Raw genomic sequence first — 18,590 nt, 5'->3', positions numbered from 1 at the left:
AATTCTTTGAAATTATGTGAAAGAAAACTTGAGGACTGTCATATCACTGGCATGCCTATCATAAAAAGATGGAAGCTGATATTTTCGAGGAATCGTTTGAAAACACATTGCTTCCAAATTTGGATGCGGATAGTGTAATAGTCCTTTACAACGCTTCCTACTATTCGTGGCAGCTCATCAAAGTACCGAATAAAAATTCGAGGAAAGATGAAATACAAAGTTTTTCAATGGATAACAATTTGTATTTAGAAGATTACTATACCAAAAACCAACTACTTGAAGTTTTACAGACAAAAACATTTGAAAAAGTGTGTGCTCTTGAGAGTATTGCTGAAAAGTATGGACACACCATACTGAGACTTCCCCCGTATTTTTGTGTTTTCAACCCCATCGAGTTGATATGGAAAAAATTGAAACAAAGCATCAGGCGTAAAAATAATTTTCCAAAATTTGGTAAGAAGGTAATAGAGCTAGTTAAAGAAGAAGTATCTGATATTACCGAAGAAGACTGGCAGAAAAGGATTAAAAAAGTCACTCTGTTACTTGCATCTCTACTTTCCCACTCACCTATAAAAACGAAATATTCATTATATATTTATTATTATTTATATTTTTATTATACATATATTATATAGTTATTGCGATTCTTATATAATCAGAAATGATTATTGAATAACGAAATTAGTTAGCTCCCTAACTATATTTTTGAAGGGGAGCTGTTGAAAGGTAGGTTGCACTATATCGTTTACTTGCACTATTTGTAACGTGAATCTCACATTAGCATCTCCCACTGTTGCATGCCCACTGTTCTAACAGCGAAGTGACCACCAAATTCCTGTGTCTCTGAGAGAAACACTGTATACTTAATATTTTTTTGCATTTTTTCAGTAGCAAACTGTGAACTAATTTGCGATGTAACATGAACTGGAATACTGATAACCGATTTGAATGCATTTTTTTTCTCATGAAAAATAAGTTAGAAGGAAAATCCTGGGAAACCAGATTGCAGTGATGATAATAATGATGAATCAAATCTATACTAGGTATTATTCTTATATCCATTCACAAATATTACATAAAATGAAATTGGAACTTCTGTATTGTCTTCAGAAAATGAATATGAGGAAATGTAAAATATGAAGATAATTATAAAGTACGAGTATATGATTTATTTTTTCATCAGGTTAACAAGAAACAAATCAGCTTGGAAGAATAAATGTATTATAACAAATCTAGAACGTTTTTTCTAAAACTAGTTACTTTTTTATATAAAAGTGTCGATTTGAGGGACGTTCAATTCGAGACATTCATTTTCAACTTTCAAACCATGTTCCACGGATTACCTTTCTTATGGGCACTGAAAATTTTCTATTCATTTGAGAAAATTCCGCTCAAGTAAGGTATTAAAAGCAATATGACTTCTTGGAATTGGAAATTATGGAATTAGGGCGACATGTTAAATGGGAAAATTACAAATGGCATGATATCGTTCTCAACAAGGTACTTGGAGGTTATGAACTTGTACTATATTGAGTATAGAATGTATATTTGTTTTGTTATAACTCATTTCTGAGAATGACAATTTGGTGAGCGCAACCTTCAGCGAGAATATTGTTTCGATGTCAATGTTATTCAAAACATGTTTTTGATTGAACTAGTGTTATGGAATCAAACAATCATTTTTGCTGATAGTTACCTATTTTGTACTGCTGAGTTACTTTTATTTGCGCCCAATTTAAAAAACCAATTAAATTATGTAATATGACTGTAAAAATTCAATGGCGATGGCAAAGAGCTCTAGAAAATAAACATTATCATTAATGAAAAATGAAATTTTATTCAGTTCTTAAAACTTCTAGATTTTTCACTTAAAAAATTTAAAATTATTCATAATATTTTTCACACAGTCAGATATTGCGAATCTGTTGTATTCAGTGGAAAAAATGCAAGCAATAATAATCTCCGTCCTCTGAAAAATACCTGTGAATCTAAAATGAAGACTTCCAATAAAATAAATCAATCGCTAGGGAAAACTATGTTTGACAGTTACTCACATCGAGAATCTCTTAATTTCCCCAGTAGAAATGACACACTGTTATTATCGCCGAAAACGAGATACTTTTTTGGTAGATTCGCCAAACGGATGAAATCTTAAATAGTAAAGAATACTACATAATTATGGAGTTGATATTGCGAATATTTACGTTCACTTTTATCAACGTTCGCGCCTCAATGTTCGACGACAAACTGAACTGATTTCCACAACTTCTGTTAAATCGACATCCAATTGTTTTTATAGTCAGGTATCGTGGTACTAACTACACTACTACTCATATGAATTTGGCTGGAAATGGATGAAGGTGAGACACCAAAGTTCGGCAATGTAAAAAATAGGGAGAATGCTTTTCTCCGCAACTCACTCTAAGACATGCGCTTTGAAGACTCTCAGGTTTTTGATATAAAGGTCGATATCTGAAAATTAATTGTCAATAGTTGTTTAGTTTTTTCTTCATCGCCTTATCATTTATAATCCAACCATTAAATATTATCGAAAATGCCTGAAACACAGGAAATGTTTTAAACTGAAATGATAGTTTATACCTCATTCAACAAACCCTTGGAGTGACAAACATCTTTAAGTAGAAGAGAGCGCGTGAGATAGCTCATTTGGAAGTTTCTATCTTTTCAACTATCAATAAGAAGGTTCATGGATTTTATATAGTTCAGGACGAAATTATAAATCCTCAAATTATCGGAACATATTTAAAGTGGTGCGCGTTACTGGGATTTTTCGCAAAATTTCGCAGTAACAGAGTTGAGAATACTTTCTTCAATATTTTGCTCAGGAAATTATGAGAAATATTTGACATTAGAGGGATGGGCTCTTACACTACATTTTGCATGTATCGACACACAATTCAATTCAATTCAATTCAATTCAATTCAATTCAATTCAATTCAATTCAATTCAGTTCAGTTCAGTTCAGTTCAGTTCAGTTCAGTTCAATTCAATTCAATTCAATTCAATTCAATTCAATTCAATTCAATTCAATTCAATTCAATTCAATTCAATTCAATTCATTCAATTCAATTCAATTCAATTCAATTCAATTCAATTCAATTCAATTCAATTCAATTCAATTCAATTCAATTCAATTCAATTCAATTCAATTCAATTCAATTCAATTCAATTCAATTCAATTCAATTCAATTCAATTCAATTCAATTCAATTCAATTCAATTCAATTCAATTCAATTCAATTCAATTCAATTCAATTCAATTCAATTCAATTCAATTCAATTCAATTCAATTCAATTCAATTCAATTCAATTCAATTCAATTCAATTCAATTCAATTCAATTCAATTCAATTCAATTCAATTCAATTCAATTCAATTCAATTCAATTCAATTCAATTCAATTCAATTCAATTCAATTCAATTCAATTCAATTCAATTCAATTCAATTCAATTCAATTCAATTCAATTCAATTCAATTCAATTCAATTCAATTCAATTCAATTCAATTCAATCCAATTCAATTCAATCCAATTCAATCCAATTCAATCCAATTCAATCCAATTCAATCCAATTCAATCCAATTCAATCCAATTCAATCCAATTCAATCCAATTCAATCCAATTCAATCCAATTCAATCCAATTCAATCCAATTCAATCCAATTCAATCCAATTCAATCCAATTCAATCCAATTCAATCCAATTCAATCCAATTCAATCCAATCCAATTCAATTCAATCCAATTCAATTCAATTCAAATATACTTTATTGTCTGAATAATTAATTCTTATTGACAAAGCCTTGTGCGAAATATAAATAACATATACATGAAATCACAAAAGTATCACAAAAGTAAAATCACTAAAAGTAAGTGATGACATGAACTGAAAAAAGACATGAACCACATAACAGACATGTCAATAATAACAAACGTTCAGGAAATAAGAACATGGTTAATAAAATTAAATAAATCAATTTAAACTATGAATCAAATCAATAGAATACCGTAGATATTATAGTTAGTCTTCTCAATTAAAATTATCATCGTAGAATTCAGCTAAGCTATAATAAGGTCTCACTCATAAGGTTCTTATAGCTTGAGGAAGGTGATTGAACATTTTGAGACCGTTGTAAATAATTGAATCTTTAAGTAGGGTAGAAGAAGGCAGCGGTAATTTAAAGCTGAATCTTTGCCTGGTTGATACATTGGCGGGTCCAAGTTGTTAAACAATACCCTATTTTTGAAGAGAAGGCAGATTGTCTCATATATAAATAAGAAGACCACAGTTAGGATTCTGTTAGAGGCAAAAAGAGGCCGACAACAGTCCCTAGGCTTGGCTTTGCATATGCATCGTATTGCACGTTTTTGTATTAGTAATGCTAATTGAAGGCATGTGGTAGAACACACACCCCAAAAGCAAATACCATAATGAAGATGGGATTCAAAAAGGGATGATAAACTCTAGCTTCTGCAGATCCGAGCTCAAATGCAGTTACTCGTATTGCATAACATCCAGAGGAGAGCTTCGAATTCAAAGTATCTACATGTTTGTTGAATTTTAAATTTAGTGTCAATGAACAAGCCAATGAATTTAGAAGTTGTTACGTTGTCAATTTGAATATTATTTAGATGTACGGCTGGAATCTGGCAACGATAGGACACTACTTTTGTTTTTGATGAATTCAAGCTCAAGAGATTTGAGTCAAAATAGTCTTTCACTTTCGTGATGTCATTCTCAATAACTTCATACAATGTATGGTTGTTAGGAGCATGCCATAAAATTGTAGTATCATTAGCAAATAAAGTAAATTTTCTTTGGATGTTTATAGACGATAGGTCATTATTGTAAATTAAGTATAAAAGTGGGCCCAGTACCGAACCTTGTGGGACGTCGCAAGTAATTTTACCTTCATTTGAGTATGAAGTGGTTTTGGCCATCTGGGTGCGATCTGCTGAGTATGACTCAAACCTCTTAAGACTTATTCCAGTTATACCGTATCTAATGAGTTTCCGTAAAATAATTTTATGATTCATGCAATCAAATGCTTTGGTTATATCACAGAAGACCGCAGCCACTGTTTCTTTGTCATTTATGTTGGAATAAACATTGTAAGGAAATGAAAATATGGCATCGAAAGTGTTTTTTGCTTTTGAAAACCAAACTGGCAATCAATTATTATTTTGTTTTCATTCAGAAAGCAAAGGAGTCTTGTTTTGACTGATTTTTCTATCAATTCAGCCATTGCAGAGATAAGAGAAATTGGACGAAGACTTTATGGTCTATTGATGACTTCTCCCTTTGGCAGTGCTAACACAATCGACTTCTTCAAAAAAACTGTAAAGATTCCTTCTCTAAATGAATTATTTATAAGACCAACTAATATATCGAGTATTCTTATCGAAATATTTTCTAGGATTTTTATAGATATTTCATCTGAGCCTGTTGAGTTTTCATTTTTAATGGAAAATAATGTTTCATACAGTTCGGTAATATTTGTATCATATAATATAAAGGTGTACGTAACTTCAATATTCACATAGTCTAAGGGGTCACTGGCTGCTTTTATATTTTTGTCAAGTCGTCCGCAATAGAGCAATAGAAGTCATTAAGTACAGTAGGAGAAAACGGAATGTCTACACATTTTTTGTGTCTCTTGCCAGTAAGTTCATTAATGATACACCAAGTTTTTTTTATTTATTCGTAGCTTTATCCATTCTACTTTTATAATATTTGCTTTCGGCTAGTTTAACTACATTTCTGTGAATGGTGCGATAGCGTAGGAAGTAATTAAGAAAAAATGGAGCAGATGTAAATTTTCTCAAATAATGTAATACCCTCATGTTTTTTTGCCGAAACCCTTATACCTCTTGTCAACCAATTTTTGTGTCTAAAATTGATTTTCTGAACCGGAAAGCTTTTATCAAATATATAAATTAATTTATTTAACTTTATTTTATTAAAACAACGATAAAAATAAAATAAAAACAACAATGAAAATTAATTGGCGATCCCGACTTCATTGATTTCAGTGGCGCATTTGTTTTTCAGCTGCATGAAAACCCGGAAAAACCTGCAGCACCACAACATCTGAAGATCTTGATCTAACAATGTCCTCTCTCTTACAAAACAAAATGTAGGGTGTCTCCAGAGGCTCCAATAAATTCAATGCATCGCCAGATGCGGATGCCAGTAGAAAGAGCATCACAAGAAATTAGCTCGGAGTCTGAATTTGCACAAAAATAATCCATGGTGGATTTGGTAAATTGAGACACACGTGTAGGAGATTTCAGGTGCATTTCCAAGTTATATGTTCGCAATAAATTAATTAAAAACTGTGTTGCTTTTGAATTTTATTCCAGTTAAAATAATTTTTGCTTTTGAAGGTAATTCAGAGAGAATAGATTCCAGTCCGTTGAGTAATTGAAAAGAATCACTAAAAGGTGATCTGTAAAAATACAGTATGTGAATATTCATTTTTGAAGAGTAAGTTATCAAAAATTAATTGACTTTCTCTTCACGAAAATGATTGAATTTATCTACTGCAATTGAGTTGATTTGATCCTGTATAGACTCTTTTACTAAAATAATAGTTCCTCGATGTGGAGAGGACGTTCTACAGAATTTGGATCTAATAGTATAGTTTGGAATATAAACTATTTCAAGCCCTGTCAGGCTAGCATGGATAATCCAGCAAAAAAAATACATCAATTTGTAGCTAATTAGTTGCTAATTAGTTGCCAAAATAACGATTTTGTTGCTCTTGCCGATCCCTAGAAATCGCAAATAAGGCTATCGTGATATAAAGGTGGCAAGGTAACTCAATAAATTATATACTTTTCCTTTGATCTTTACAGAAGTGGTTGCTATTAAGTTGCTAAACCTTGGATATAGCGAAAAATTGTTGAATATTTTTTTTTATTTTTTATGATTTTGCTACCTTGAAACTGGTTTCCTGGAATTGAAGATGTTCTAAATTTGTTGCTCACCAAGAGTGAACTCACCATGAGTATCAGCAACAAAATAGTTGAAACCGATCGGCCGATTTTTAATTTTTTTTTCCATTTTCCTCATTCTTGCTAACTTGAAACTGCTTTTCTTTGGAATGAAAAGTGTTTGAAGTTTGTTGCTCACCAGAAGGGCACTCAAATACACCTTGAGTATCAGCAACAAAATATTTGAAACCGATCAAATTGATGTATTTTTTTTGTAATTTTGCTGGATTCGCCATGCTTGCCTGATAAGGCTATTATTTCATCTATCTTTAGCCAATGTTCGGACAAGTATCACTATATCGGGAAATGACAAATTATCTAATGAAATCAGAAGTTTGGAGCATTTTTTTCTCAGGGATTGAACATTTAAGAACAGGAAAGATAAATCTTGTATGTTTTAGGATAGAAATAGGAGTAGACAATAACTTAGCTAGATTGTCATGCTTTGGAAGTTTTGAATCTCCAAAAAAGAAACAGAATCTGCTACAGAAGGTAAACTAGCCGATGTAATACTTAGAATTGTCACCTAAATCAGATGTATCTGTTTCTTGGTTACATTGGACAAACTGTAATGATTGAGTAATTTTTACAGTTTTCAAAGCTAAATGTTTTCTATGTGAAGTTACGTATCTTACAATTTCACTGAGGATGCTTACCTTACTTCCATTAGTATTAAAATCTATCCAATATTGAACTGAAATATTTTTATTGGTCTGTGTAAAATTATATATTCGATTGTTCATTATTTCTCCGAGCTTATGGTCAATATAGTTCTAGAACTACTAAAATGTTAATGAACTTGCCCAGTGGTAGTATTTGTCTTAGAGCCTGATTTAGTTGGCGATTATTACAAACATTTTACTGAGTATCTTGCATCTCTCGATTTGATCCCGATTGACACTGATACCTCAAAATACAAAAATCATTTAAATGACATGAATTATTTTATCTTCTAGATGTTATTCATACTCGTCAAAATTTAATGTATTATACGCATTGTACAGTACAAAGTTACTGTTGAAATTGTTATTTGATACATTTCGTATGAAATAATCAAAGTGAGATTTATTTTCCAATAATTGAATACCAAAACCATTACAATTTCAAACCACTACCATTAGTGAGTCGAATTTGCATCATCATTTCTCCTAAACGATATTCATTATGCCCAATCTGGTTTTTATATCAGCATATCTGGAACATGGTTAACGGCTTCGTTAGTGTCGGTCGGTTAGTGTCGGCCAGATTCATTCCGTCTTCGAGATGTTTTACAATATTACTATGGGTGGGAACATAGTGCCGCCATATTGGTTTTGAAAAAAATGTCTGTTACCTCAGCATTTTGGATGAAAATGGCAAAATGTGTTATATCTTCAGAAAGAAAATTTCATATTCTATCAAGTGGTCTAAAATATGTAGGGTTCTATATGGTTCTATAGTATTTTATCATTGAAAATATTGTCTTTGATGATGTATATCTTTTATCAAAATGAATCTGACGATTGAATCGAGAAGAAATAAATACCTACGTACAAGAAAATTAATATTTTGAAATCGAAACATTCATCTCTCCCAAGGTACCGACACAGTAGGTTTCGGTAAATGCTGCCAAAAAGCAAGTACTTTCCTGGGTAATACCATGCTGAACATATTCGACAATTATATATGACGGACATTCATGCAAGATACCCCACATAGGTTAGTCTCGGTTTCGTAGTATTACTTCCCATCAGCGCAGGAAAGATTCAACCCATACAACAGTGCGCCTGGGACTCGATTGACTCCAACACGGCTTGAATCCATGTGTGAAACCTTCGTCTAAGGAAAATATTGTTAATTAGTAACAGCTCCATCTCGTGAATGAAGCCCCAAACGGGAAAGAAACATCCCATGTACCAATACTCGAACAGATATCAAAGTAAGACTGAGAGAAGAGATACATATTAAGAAAATAAATATTTCTAAATATTCAAATTCTTACTTCATGAACAATTGAATGGCGCCATGTACAATGATTTTGTTGTCGCCCAGTATATTGTTATCAACAGTAATGAAAGCATACGTCCAGTAATCATTTTAAGTTCATCTGCTTGTGGATCAACCAAAATATTCCTATATTCTGCTCCTGTCGTTGAATCTGCCTCAGTTGACTGTTTTTCAGATCTCCAAATAATGACTTCTCCGGAATAAGTTATAAAATATCCACTTGAAGACTTTCTAGAAATCATGTATTCGGCAGAAACTGCATCATTGTGTGCTTTGAACTCATCAGTCCTACCAAAGTATATCTATAGTTGAGGAAACCTTTGAAGTAACGAATAATCAATTCAATTCTACTATACTAGAATTGAACACGTATACTAGTATACGTGTTAGGAATCACACGTTAAAAGGTAAAACTTCGTTAGTCCTTAGCTTGCACAAGTTTCTCAACTTCTGAGAGTTGTCGTTCGTATGGGGGGCGACAGGTGTTTAACGGAAAAAACAGACATATTTTAAACAGACTTCTATTTCAATGGCAAATTTTTGAATTTTTCATTAATCTACTCATATAGTGAGTTACATCTGAAAGATGAATCACATATCCAATAACTTCCCTAAGGGGTTGATCGATAGCTTCTCCAGACTTTTTGATGATATCTCCAGGAGACCCAACATAATTAGAATTTTGCATATGGAATTTTTCCAATAATTTTTGTACATATTGTTTTTGATTGTTGAATAAGGAATTTCCATGTCGAATAATGTTTATGCCTAAATAGACATCGGTTTTCCCAAACACAATTTTGAATTCGTCGTGCTTTTTCTGCAACAAAATACTATTACCTGTCAAATTGACTCTTATTACTAAACCATCGCCAACATAGAAGGTGATAGTGATCTTGCTCGGCAAGTTTCTTTGAAATACATACGCATCAGTCATGCAAACGAAGAAATCATTCCCCTTCAAAAATGTTCGATTTTTCCTATTAACATAACGAAAGTTTTCTATCTTTTCATTGAAGAAATATATTCTTCATCAATAGCCAACCTTTAGTCGTTATTGTGAATGACATCTTCAATTTTTATTAGGTCTTAAACGTCACCCAGCGTCCAAAATTTCTCAACTGCATGTATTCATTTCCGCTGGCATTATTTTCACATTCGGTGTCGTTATTCTCTTCGCCATTCTGTCCTTATCCTGGCATAGATAGACTTTTCACATTGACTGCATTCTCTTCTAGTTCCTCTTTGATGTTGTTATTTTCAATGACAATTTGTCCTCCTTCTCTTGACTTTGATATACTTCTCACATCAATTGGATGTTCTTTGAGTTCTTTTGTTATCGGTTCCTGCAAAATCTTTTCAACATGTTTTTTATTGACCAAGTTTTTCGTGCCACAATTTCAAGCTGGCAGAAGTATTGATTATGTTGGCGTGTTTTTCCCCCTCGTCTTATTCAATTCAAAAACCATTTCGAATAACCTATTTCTTTTTTTTTCTGCCGATAGCAGATGGTTGGATGGAAGAGCAATTTCTGCCTTAATTTATCATGCGCAGACGTTGAATTTTGCCATTTGTTAGGTTAGATTAGTATCTCTTGTACTGAGTAACCTTTCAATAAAAGCATTTATTATAAACTAGTATTTTGTTGCATCGGACTCTGTTGTATAATTTTTCTCCAAAACAGTTTGTGATGAAAATAGGTTACATTTCAATTTGGGTGCATAGTACTTCATATATTGTGAAAGACAGCGATTCTTCTTCATTGAAAACTTCAATATAATAATTATATAATAATAATGATAATATTTATTTCAGAATATCAATACGTGAATGATACAACAAATTATTGCATATAAACACAGTAACACAGTCCACACAGTCACACACACATACTCACGCCATTTATAGTCACATATATTAAGACATATATTAAGACAATCGATGAAGATTACATTAAAATATATTATGAGTACACTTTTACTCTCAAAGGGACATTCTATCTAGTAATAAACATTTTTCAAGTCAATAGACTGGTGGATTTTTTCCGTGATTGGCTGTTTATCCAGGCAATGAATTGCCTGGATAAACACTATAAAAGAAGGTGAATTTAGACCTATTAATACCTTACCGCCAATAGAGAAGGTTTTAGAAATAGCAGAATATAATCAATTATTAAAGTTTATTGACAAAAATCAAATCATGTTTATCAATCAATCTGGATTTCGAAAAAAAATATTCTTGTGAAACTACAGTTATCATTAACTAAATTTACTAATGAAACAGATAATGGTAAATATGTTGTAGCTGTCTTTTTAGATTTCAAAAGAGCCTTTGAAACGATATTTTGCTTCAGAAGCTGAGAAGATATGGACTTGAGGGGATGGTTTATGAATGGATAAGTAATTATTTATCAAATAGGAAACAGAGAGTACGTGTGAACGATTATTTCTCATCATATATAACAAATCAAACAGGAGTATCACAAGATAATGTGCTTGGTCACCTATTATTGATTTTATATCTGAATACAATTATTTACAGACTGTGAATTCATCAACTTATTTGCAGATGATACCTTATTGGCCTGTACTGGAGTAAATTTAGAAGAAACTGTTGGCAGAATGAATACAGTTCTAGAGAAAGTAGAAAAATATCTATAAAGACGAATGTATAGAAATAGTAACATCAGTGAAGTATTGGGGATTTCAACTTGATAATCGCTTATCACTCGACCACCACTTCAAATATATTGAAAAAAAGATTGCAAAAAAATTAGATTTTTCGTCAAGAATCGCCAATAACTTATCAACAGATACAAAAATTATGGTATATAAATCAATTATTCAACCCCATTTTGACTAGTGTTCATCTATTTTATTCTTTTTCAATTTGAAAAAAGTGGAACAAATACAAAAACTACAAAATCGAGGAATGAGAATAATTTTAAAATGTAATAGGTACCTATACATCAATTTCTACCATGCTATCTGCTCTACAGTAGCTCTCAGTATCCAAAAGATTATTCTATTGTTCCATGGTTTTCATTTATGAAATATTAAATAAAATGACCCCACCATACTTGCTATCATTAATAACTTTCAATGAGGACATTCATCACCATTCTACTAGGCACAACAGTCACATTCATATAAATACAACAAATGCAAGAAATAGTATGAGCAGTTTATTTTTTGAATTCAATGATTTACCTAATTTAATTAAATCTACTCTATCATTAAAGATTTTCAAGAGCGATTCATGATGGAAATTGAAAAATTCCTTTTTGTTCAGTTCAAATTATGTATGTATATCAAGTTGTATTATTTATATACATTTTGTTGATTCTATTATATTTTAAGTTAGCTAACCTGTATATTAAGGAATCCTAATTCATCCTATTAGATTTGAAGTTTCTGAACGGATACCATCGATTCCTGGATATATTGATTTGTCCTTTTAAAGCATTCATATAGGAATCGTCACCTATTTTAACTTATGCTCCAAAAACTCAGCAAAATCTGTAAACCACTATTTTTTTTCCTCGCGTGATCGCTTGCACCAGAATCTGAATACAATTTATCTAGTTATATAGAGGCTGTATCATTATTTGCTAGTCCGTCCTAATGAAAGCAGTTCGGTTTTGAACATTGCCCTTCTTTCTCTTAAACCAGCAATTTTTCATAAAATTCTTGTTATAATGACAAACTAGAATTTCTGTCACATTCGGTTGATTATTGTGTTTCTTTGGATTCACGGTTTTTTTCTTTGAGCAGCAGTCGACTGGTCAGATTCGCAATATGCATGTTCTTTCAGAAAACTCGTATTTCAATACATCACTTTACATCACGTCAAGTTACATATAATGTGTAAAACAAATCTCTGTCCGACACAATTCTGTCTGACAGGGGCACTTGAGTAACACTACTAACATTGGATTATTGCTGGGTTTTGATGTTTCATCAACGTACCAAATGACTTGCTTTCAACAACATGCAAAAGAATCATGTTTGAAATAGCAGTATTCTTTTCTCACTTACACGCGCCTTCAAGACATACAGTTTCACGTTCGTTTCATCCGCGGCACTCGTGGCGCCGCACGTGTCGACTAGCCCGAACAAACTTCACAGAACGTGTGTTTTAAGGTGCGGCGCAATGCTTGTTAAATAGTACTCGTAGGTATAGTTCAAGTAAATGATATAGTGCAACCTACCGTCCAAGAGCTCCGCTTTAATAATATAGTTAGGGAGCTAACTAATTTCGTTATTCAATAATATATATATATATATATATATATATAATATATATATATATATATATATATATATATATATATATATATATATATATATATATATATATATATATATATATATATATATATATATATATATATAATATAAAAATAAATATAATATAATATTTTTCGACACATCCCTTGCCTTTGCCCAATACACACTTTGGGTATTCGAAGCGGGTTGAATGATTGGCAATTTCGTTCATGAGAAATCAAAATAGTTATATTGAAATTGGAACAGAACTTTCCAAGGTCGAAAAAATTGATTTAGGGACCGCACAAAGGAGTATACCCGGACCTCTTGTTTTTCTCTTGTACATGAATGACTTGCTTGAATTTATCCAAAGCTAGGTTGCTCGTGTAAGCAGATGATACTTCAAAAGTAGTTACAGGGGATACTTCCCAATAAGTTTTCTTAAAATTGATAATGTTATTGAAAATTTTGTGAAATCATCTAAAAGAACAATCCGTTCAGGTCAGTCTCAACTCTCTACACTGTAGGTTGATGGACTGACACTTCGAATGAGCGATAGCTCATGAAAGCTCTAGAAAAATGTTTTTGACGGATATTGGTGCAGTTGAAAAATTGCAGTTGTTATGAACAAAATAAGATGGTATTTAGTTTTCTGTTAATAACTCAAGAAATATTATTACTTGAGCAATTTTGAAAAAAGCTCGTTAAAAAGGAGACAATTTCCGATGAAAAAGTCCCGACTCTCGAAACTATCTCCGTTATTTATAATTTTAATTTGACGTTGAAAATAGGGTTCCGTGCAGCTGCATAAGCGCGCTGCCGCTAGAGAGTTTACCAGAAGGAATAATTTTTTTATAACATAGAATGTCATTTTAAAAATTTGAAAAAAATCTAGTATCTTTTTAACACTTGAATGAATCGAGTCCCGTAGAAAAAAAAATTCATCACCATTTTTCAAAAAGTTATTCAATTGGTAACTAACACATTTTTTCCCAATCTCCGATGGCATATATAATGGGATAAAAGGTATAAATAATTGGCCTATAAATTTTAAAATTCGTTGTAAGTTGTAAATCGATTTCAATATTTTTTTTTAATGTCAAGTACTTAAAGGTCTACCATGGGACAAAATTTGAAATGTTCATTAAAGTTTCAGGGCTACGATATTTTATCTTGGTCGAAAATCGGAATTTTTTTTTAGCGATTTTTTTATTGAAGAAATCTCTACGCCACTGGATTCAGAGTGCCTCTAAATAGATGTGATCGAAATTTCATGAAAAAATATTGATTGTTAACAAAGTTATGACAACTCAAAAATTCGAAAACTCACACAGCTAACAGTCACAATATATCACACTTCCATGTGAGTACAATTTATTACCATTCATTCAAAGTAGAACTCATGTGAATGTTATCTGATTCTTATTCCTCAACAAATGTTCGATATACAAACTGAATAGAGAAAAGTATCTTCTGTATAATTCAGTGTTCATATAGAAGTATTCGTTTCGAAAGAATTTTTTTCTTTCGTGTAATTCAATGTTTATATGAAAGTAGCTGTTTCAGGAGGACTTTCTTTCATTTGTGTCTGAAAGTTACTTCTTTGCATGATCTACACATCCATGTATAGAGTTACTTATTTTCAAATTGATTACTTCCTTCCTTTCTTTGGAAGATTCTCTCATTCATTTTTTTGTATCAGATGGAGTAGTAGAAAGCCAAAAACTTTCTTTCCCAAAAATTAATCACTCCTAAAAATATATCCCTTTCAAATCATACACTTAAATCTTTCACAAGAGTCAAACTGTAATATCATTTCCATGGCAACTAAGATTTAAATTGAAATATTAGGTCTTAGTTTTAGTTAATTTTCGTGAAAACTTGAATGCAATTCCGTTATTTTCATTAAAAATATTTACGCTATTTGTTTTTTCATCTGGCGGCACTTTATTGTTGCACTGGTCATGCAGCTGCAGTTTCGTAAGAAGGTATCATCTTTCCCTCCAACCGATTTCCTGGAGTCTTTGAAGTCCACTAGATACTCGTTAGGACAACAAGAGGATTGTTCCGAATTCTTGGGGTTCTTGTTGAATACTCTTCGTGAGCAAAACAATAGCAAAATCAATACTCCCAGCCGCTCTGGACTGAATGATTCCGTACAACCCATCTCGTCTTGTGTTTGTAAATCTTTTGCTGGAAAAATCCTCACTTGTTCACTTTGTGGTAAATGTTCAAGAAGTACTGAAAACTTATGTGAATTTCTGGAACTTCATCTAGCTTTTCCTAATACGACTAATTACCAGTCCGTGCAAAGCTTATTGTTAAATCATCTGAAAATGGAATTTTTAACAGGTGATGATCAACTGTATTGTCAAACATGCGCCAAACTAACTGACTGTTATAAGGAAACAAGTATAGCTGAGGCACCAGTCAATCTAATAATAACACTGATGATATTCAAACAAGACTCAACCTCTAACGGAAGCAAGAAACTCTTTGGAAGGTTCGAAATAGATGAACATTTCAACCTAGCAGACCACTGTTATAATATTCATGCAGTCATTGTTCACTGTGGTTCTGGCGTTGAATGTGGTCATTATTACGCCTTGGTCAAAGAAGAAACGGACTGGTTTAAGTTTGACGATAGTCGTATTACTAAGTGTTCTGGCGATGCATTGAATTTATTGGAGCCTCTGGAGACACCCTACATTTTGTTTTATGAGAGAGAGGACATTGTTAGATCAATATCTTCAGATGATGTGGTGCTGCAGGTTTTTCCGGGTTTTCCTGCAGCTGAAAAAGCAAATGCGCCACTGGAATCAATGAAGTCGCCCCGGAGCGCCAATTAATTTTTATTGTTGTATTTATTTTATTTTTAATGTCATAAAAAAATATTCTCATGGCTATATCTATTGATATAGGGTGTTTTTTGTGACTGTTAGCTGTGTGAGTTTACAAATTTTTTGAGTTGTCGTAACTTTGTTAATAATGAATATTTTTTCATGAAGTTTTGGTCACACCTGTTTAGAGGCACTCTGAATCCAGTGACGTAGTGATTTTTTCAATCAAAAAATGGCTAATAAAAAAATCCCGATTTTCGACTAAGAAAAAATATCGTAGTATGTCCTGAAACTTTAATAAACATTTAAAATTTTGTCCCAAGGTAGACCTTTTAGTACTTGACATTTCAAAAAAAAATTATTGAAATTGGTTTACAACTTCAAATTTTAGGGGGGTGTTTCCATTAAAAATGGGTCACACTGTTTATACTCCATACGATCCTGTGATAAAAGTTCATAAATATTTATTAATTTGTTAATTATGATTTTTTATAACTATTACAAAATGGAATATCTGAAAATTGTTGATGAAACTATGTCTGTTTTCACATTAAACAATGGCAGTTATTAACATAGGATATGAATTTTTCACGTAATTTGTTTATTGAATTGTTTCAAACAAATAGAGAAATTCAAAATTTTTGAATTTTTTTTAACGAGTTTTTTTCAATTTTTTTTAAATATTATTATTTTTTTGAGTTATTAACGAAAAACTAAATACCATTTTTTTTTTTAATCTTATTTTGTTAATAACAATTGCAATTTTTTACCTGCACCAAAATACTTCAAAAACATTTTTCTAGAGGTGATTCCGAGTCGAATGAGCTACCGCTATATATATGTTTAGGACCTTCATCTCTATTTTTCATGTTTTAGAGCTTGTTGATTAGACTATCAAGGGAATTTCAGTTTACACCAAGCGGTGATAGAAACATGTCTATAACTAGCAGTTCTGACGAAGAAGTCGTTATTGTGGTGGCCGCATTATTGAATGTAGAAGAAAATAGTCACAAAAAAGGATGTGGGTCCATCCCATTATTCAAAAGAGGGCAAATCTTTTCCACGACCTGAAAGAAGACGAGGAGAAACTTTTTCAGTATATCCGAATGACTCCGAATTTCATTTTCATAGGTACCGTCTGAAATCGTGCTGTCAACTGACGGAATAGCAAAACAGAGAGACTGAAACTTCCTAGGCAGGTTTGGACAAGTTGATGCTGGCAAGCGCTGGCCGGCGATGCGCTCACTTGTCCACTCCGTCACAGCACGTAACGTTATTTGCCGGACAGGATGGGAGAGCTGGAATCCTTTCCGGCGGCGGACGCTTTTGGCTGTACCATGCCGGGCTAGTGACCAGTTGTCCATTTTCATTGTTCCAATCCTATACGTATTTTGTAGGGACGGGCCGTGCTGTGCTGTGCCGGACAAGTGGGCGACAAGGTTAATTTTTGAAGTTATACTTCTTTTGTTACGGAAAAGTGACACCCTTGAAGTTGGCTTCTTCTGCTTTAATTTATATTGCCGTTACTTCTCAGTGGAGCGCATATGGCTAGACTCCTAGCCATAGTGAACAGAAGCTTCGTCCGGGCGCAAATGCCTTGCTCAAGGTAATGCTGCCAACCTCAGTTTTCTCATTCACTTTTTCTTTTATAAAAACACTTCATTTTTTTACTAAGGGGCTGCCAGTCCTCTCAATATTTCTTTCACAAATAACACATGTATTATCACAATGACGATCTTGCCCCCTACTGGCGTAGGGGGCCGTCAGTCCTTCAAAATGTCTTTCAGTTTTCAAACTTGCCTTTATTTTTGTGCTATCTTTGAGGACAGTCGTTATCGGTACAACTGTCTGCTGTCGCGATCGGAAAGTCCCTGAAATCAGCTAGTCAACATTTCAACTTTTCAAAAAAGTTAGCGACAGAGTAAAAGTAAAGACATCTACGTATGTTTGCGTGATAACTGGCAACCGTATTCACGATATTCATCCAAGTGTTTTTGAACTTAAAACACGTGTTTTGTATCAGTTCGAATAAATGTAAATAATACACAGTATGGTCCACTAAGTGTGCAACAAATGGAAAACTTTTTTATTATCGATTTCTCAGAAAATTGTATTCCTGATAAGAGGTGGTGCATGTTCCAAAACTATACCAAGTGTACCTGAAATGGCTTTATGACAAACACCATACAGGATAGGCCAAAAAATATAAAGTTCGTTCAGGAGTAAAGTCCCCTTATTTCAAAAAATATAGGAATATGTTGAAGAGAAAAGTTGCTTAGAATTGAAAGTTATGTTCAGATATGAAGTTATGACCTGCTATTCGATTTTTTTTTTCTTTTGGAAAATTTTGATTTACCCCTGTATGATACATATTTTTACTATTTTGATTCAATATGTATTTGAAGTAGCTACAATCAAATCAGTTTGGGGTATTTTTTATCAAATTGAAGTGTATTTGTAAAATTTACTTGGATTTGTATTTTT

General features: G+C 32.4%; 1 protein-coding gene across 2 annotated transcripts in view; it reads right to left on the bottom strand.

Annotated features, from left to right (window-relative positions):
* The window catches only part of LOC111506746 (sodium-independent sulfate anion transporter), a 212,693-nt gene extending 210,375 nt beyond the window's left edge, over nt 1-2,318 (bottom strand). For both annotated transcript variants that reach the window (XM_074184501.1, XM_074184506.1), the window contains exon 1: nt 2,055-2,318. In XM_074184501.1, coding sequence (XP_074040602.1) covers nt 2,055-2,056 — 2 coding nt within the window. In that variant the 5' untranslated portion in view covers nt 2,057-2,318. The remainder of the gene's footprint in view (nt 1-2,054) is intronic.
* Between the last annotated feature and the right edge of the window lie 16,272 nt (nt 2,319-18,590).

The sequence above is a fragment of the Leptinotarsa decemlineata genome, unplaced genomic scaffold (genome assembly GCF_025532065.1).
Source record: "Leptinotarsa decemlineata unplaced genomic scaffold, Ldec_3_MD MMD2_P_RNA_scaffold_2, whole genome shotgun sequence".
Classification (NCBI taxonomy): Eukaryota; Metazoa; Arthropoda; class Insecta; order Coleoptera; family Chrysomelidae; genus Leptinotarsa; species Leptinotarsa decemlineata.
Note: the sequence above shows the minus strand (reverse complement) of the source record. Positions and strands in the feature narration are given on the sequence as shown.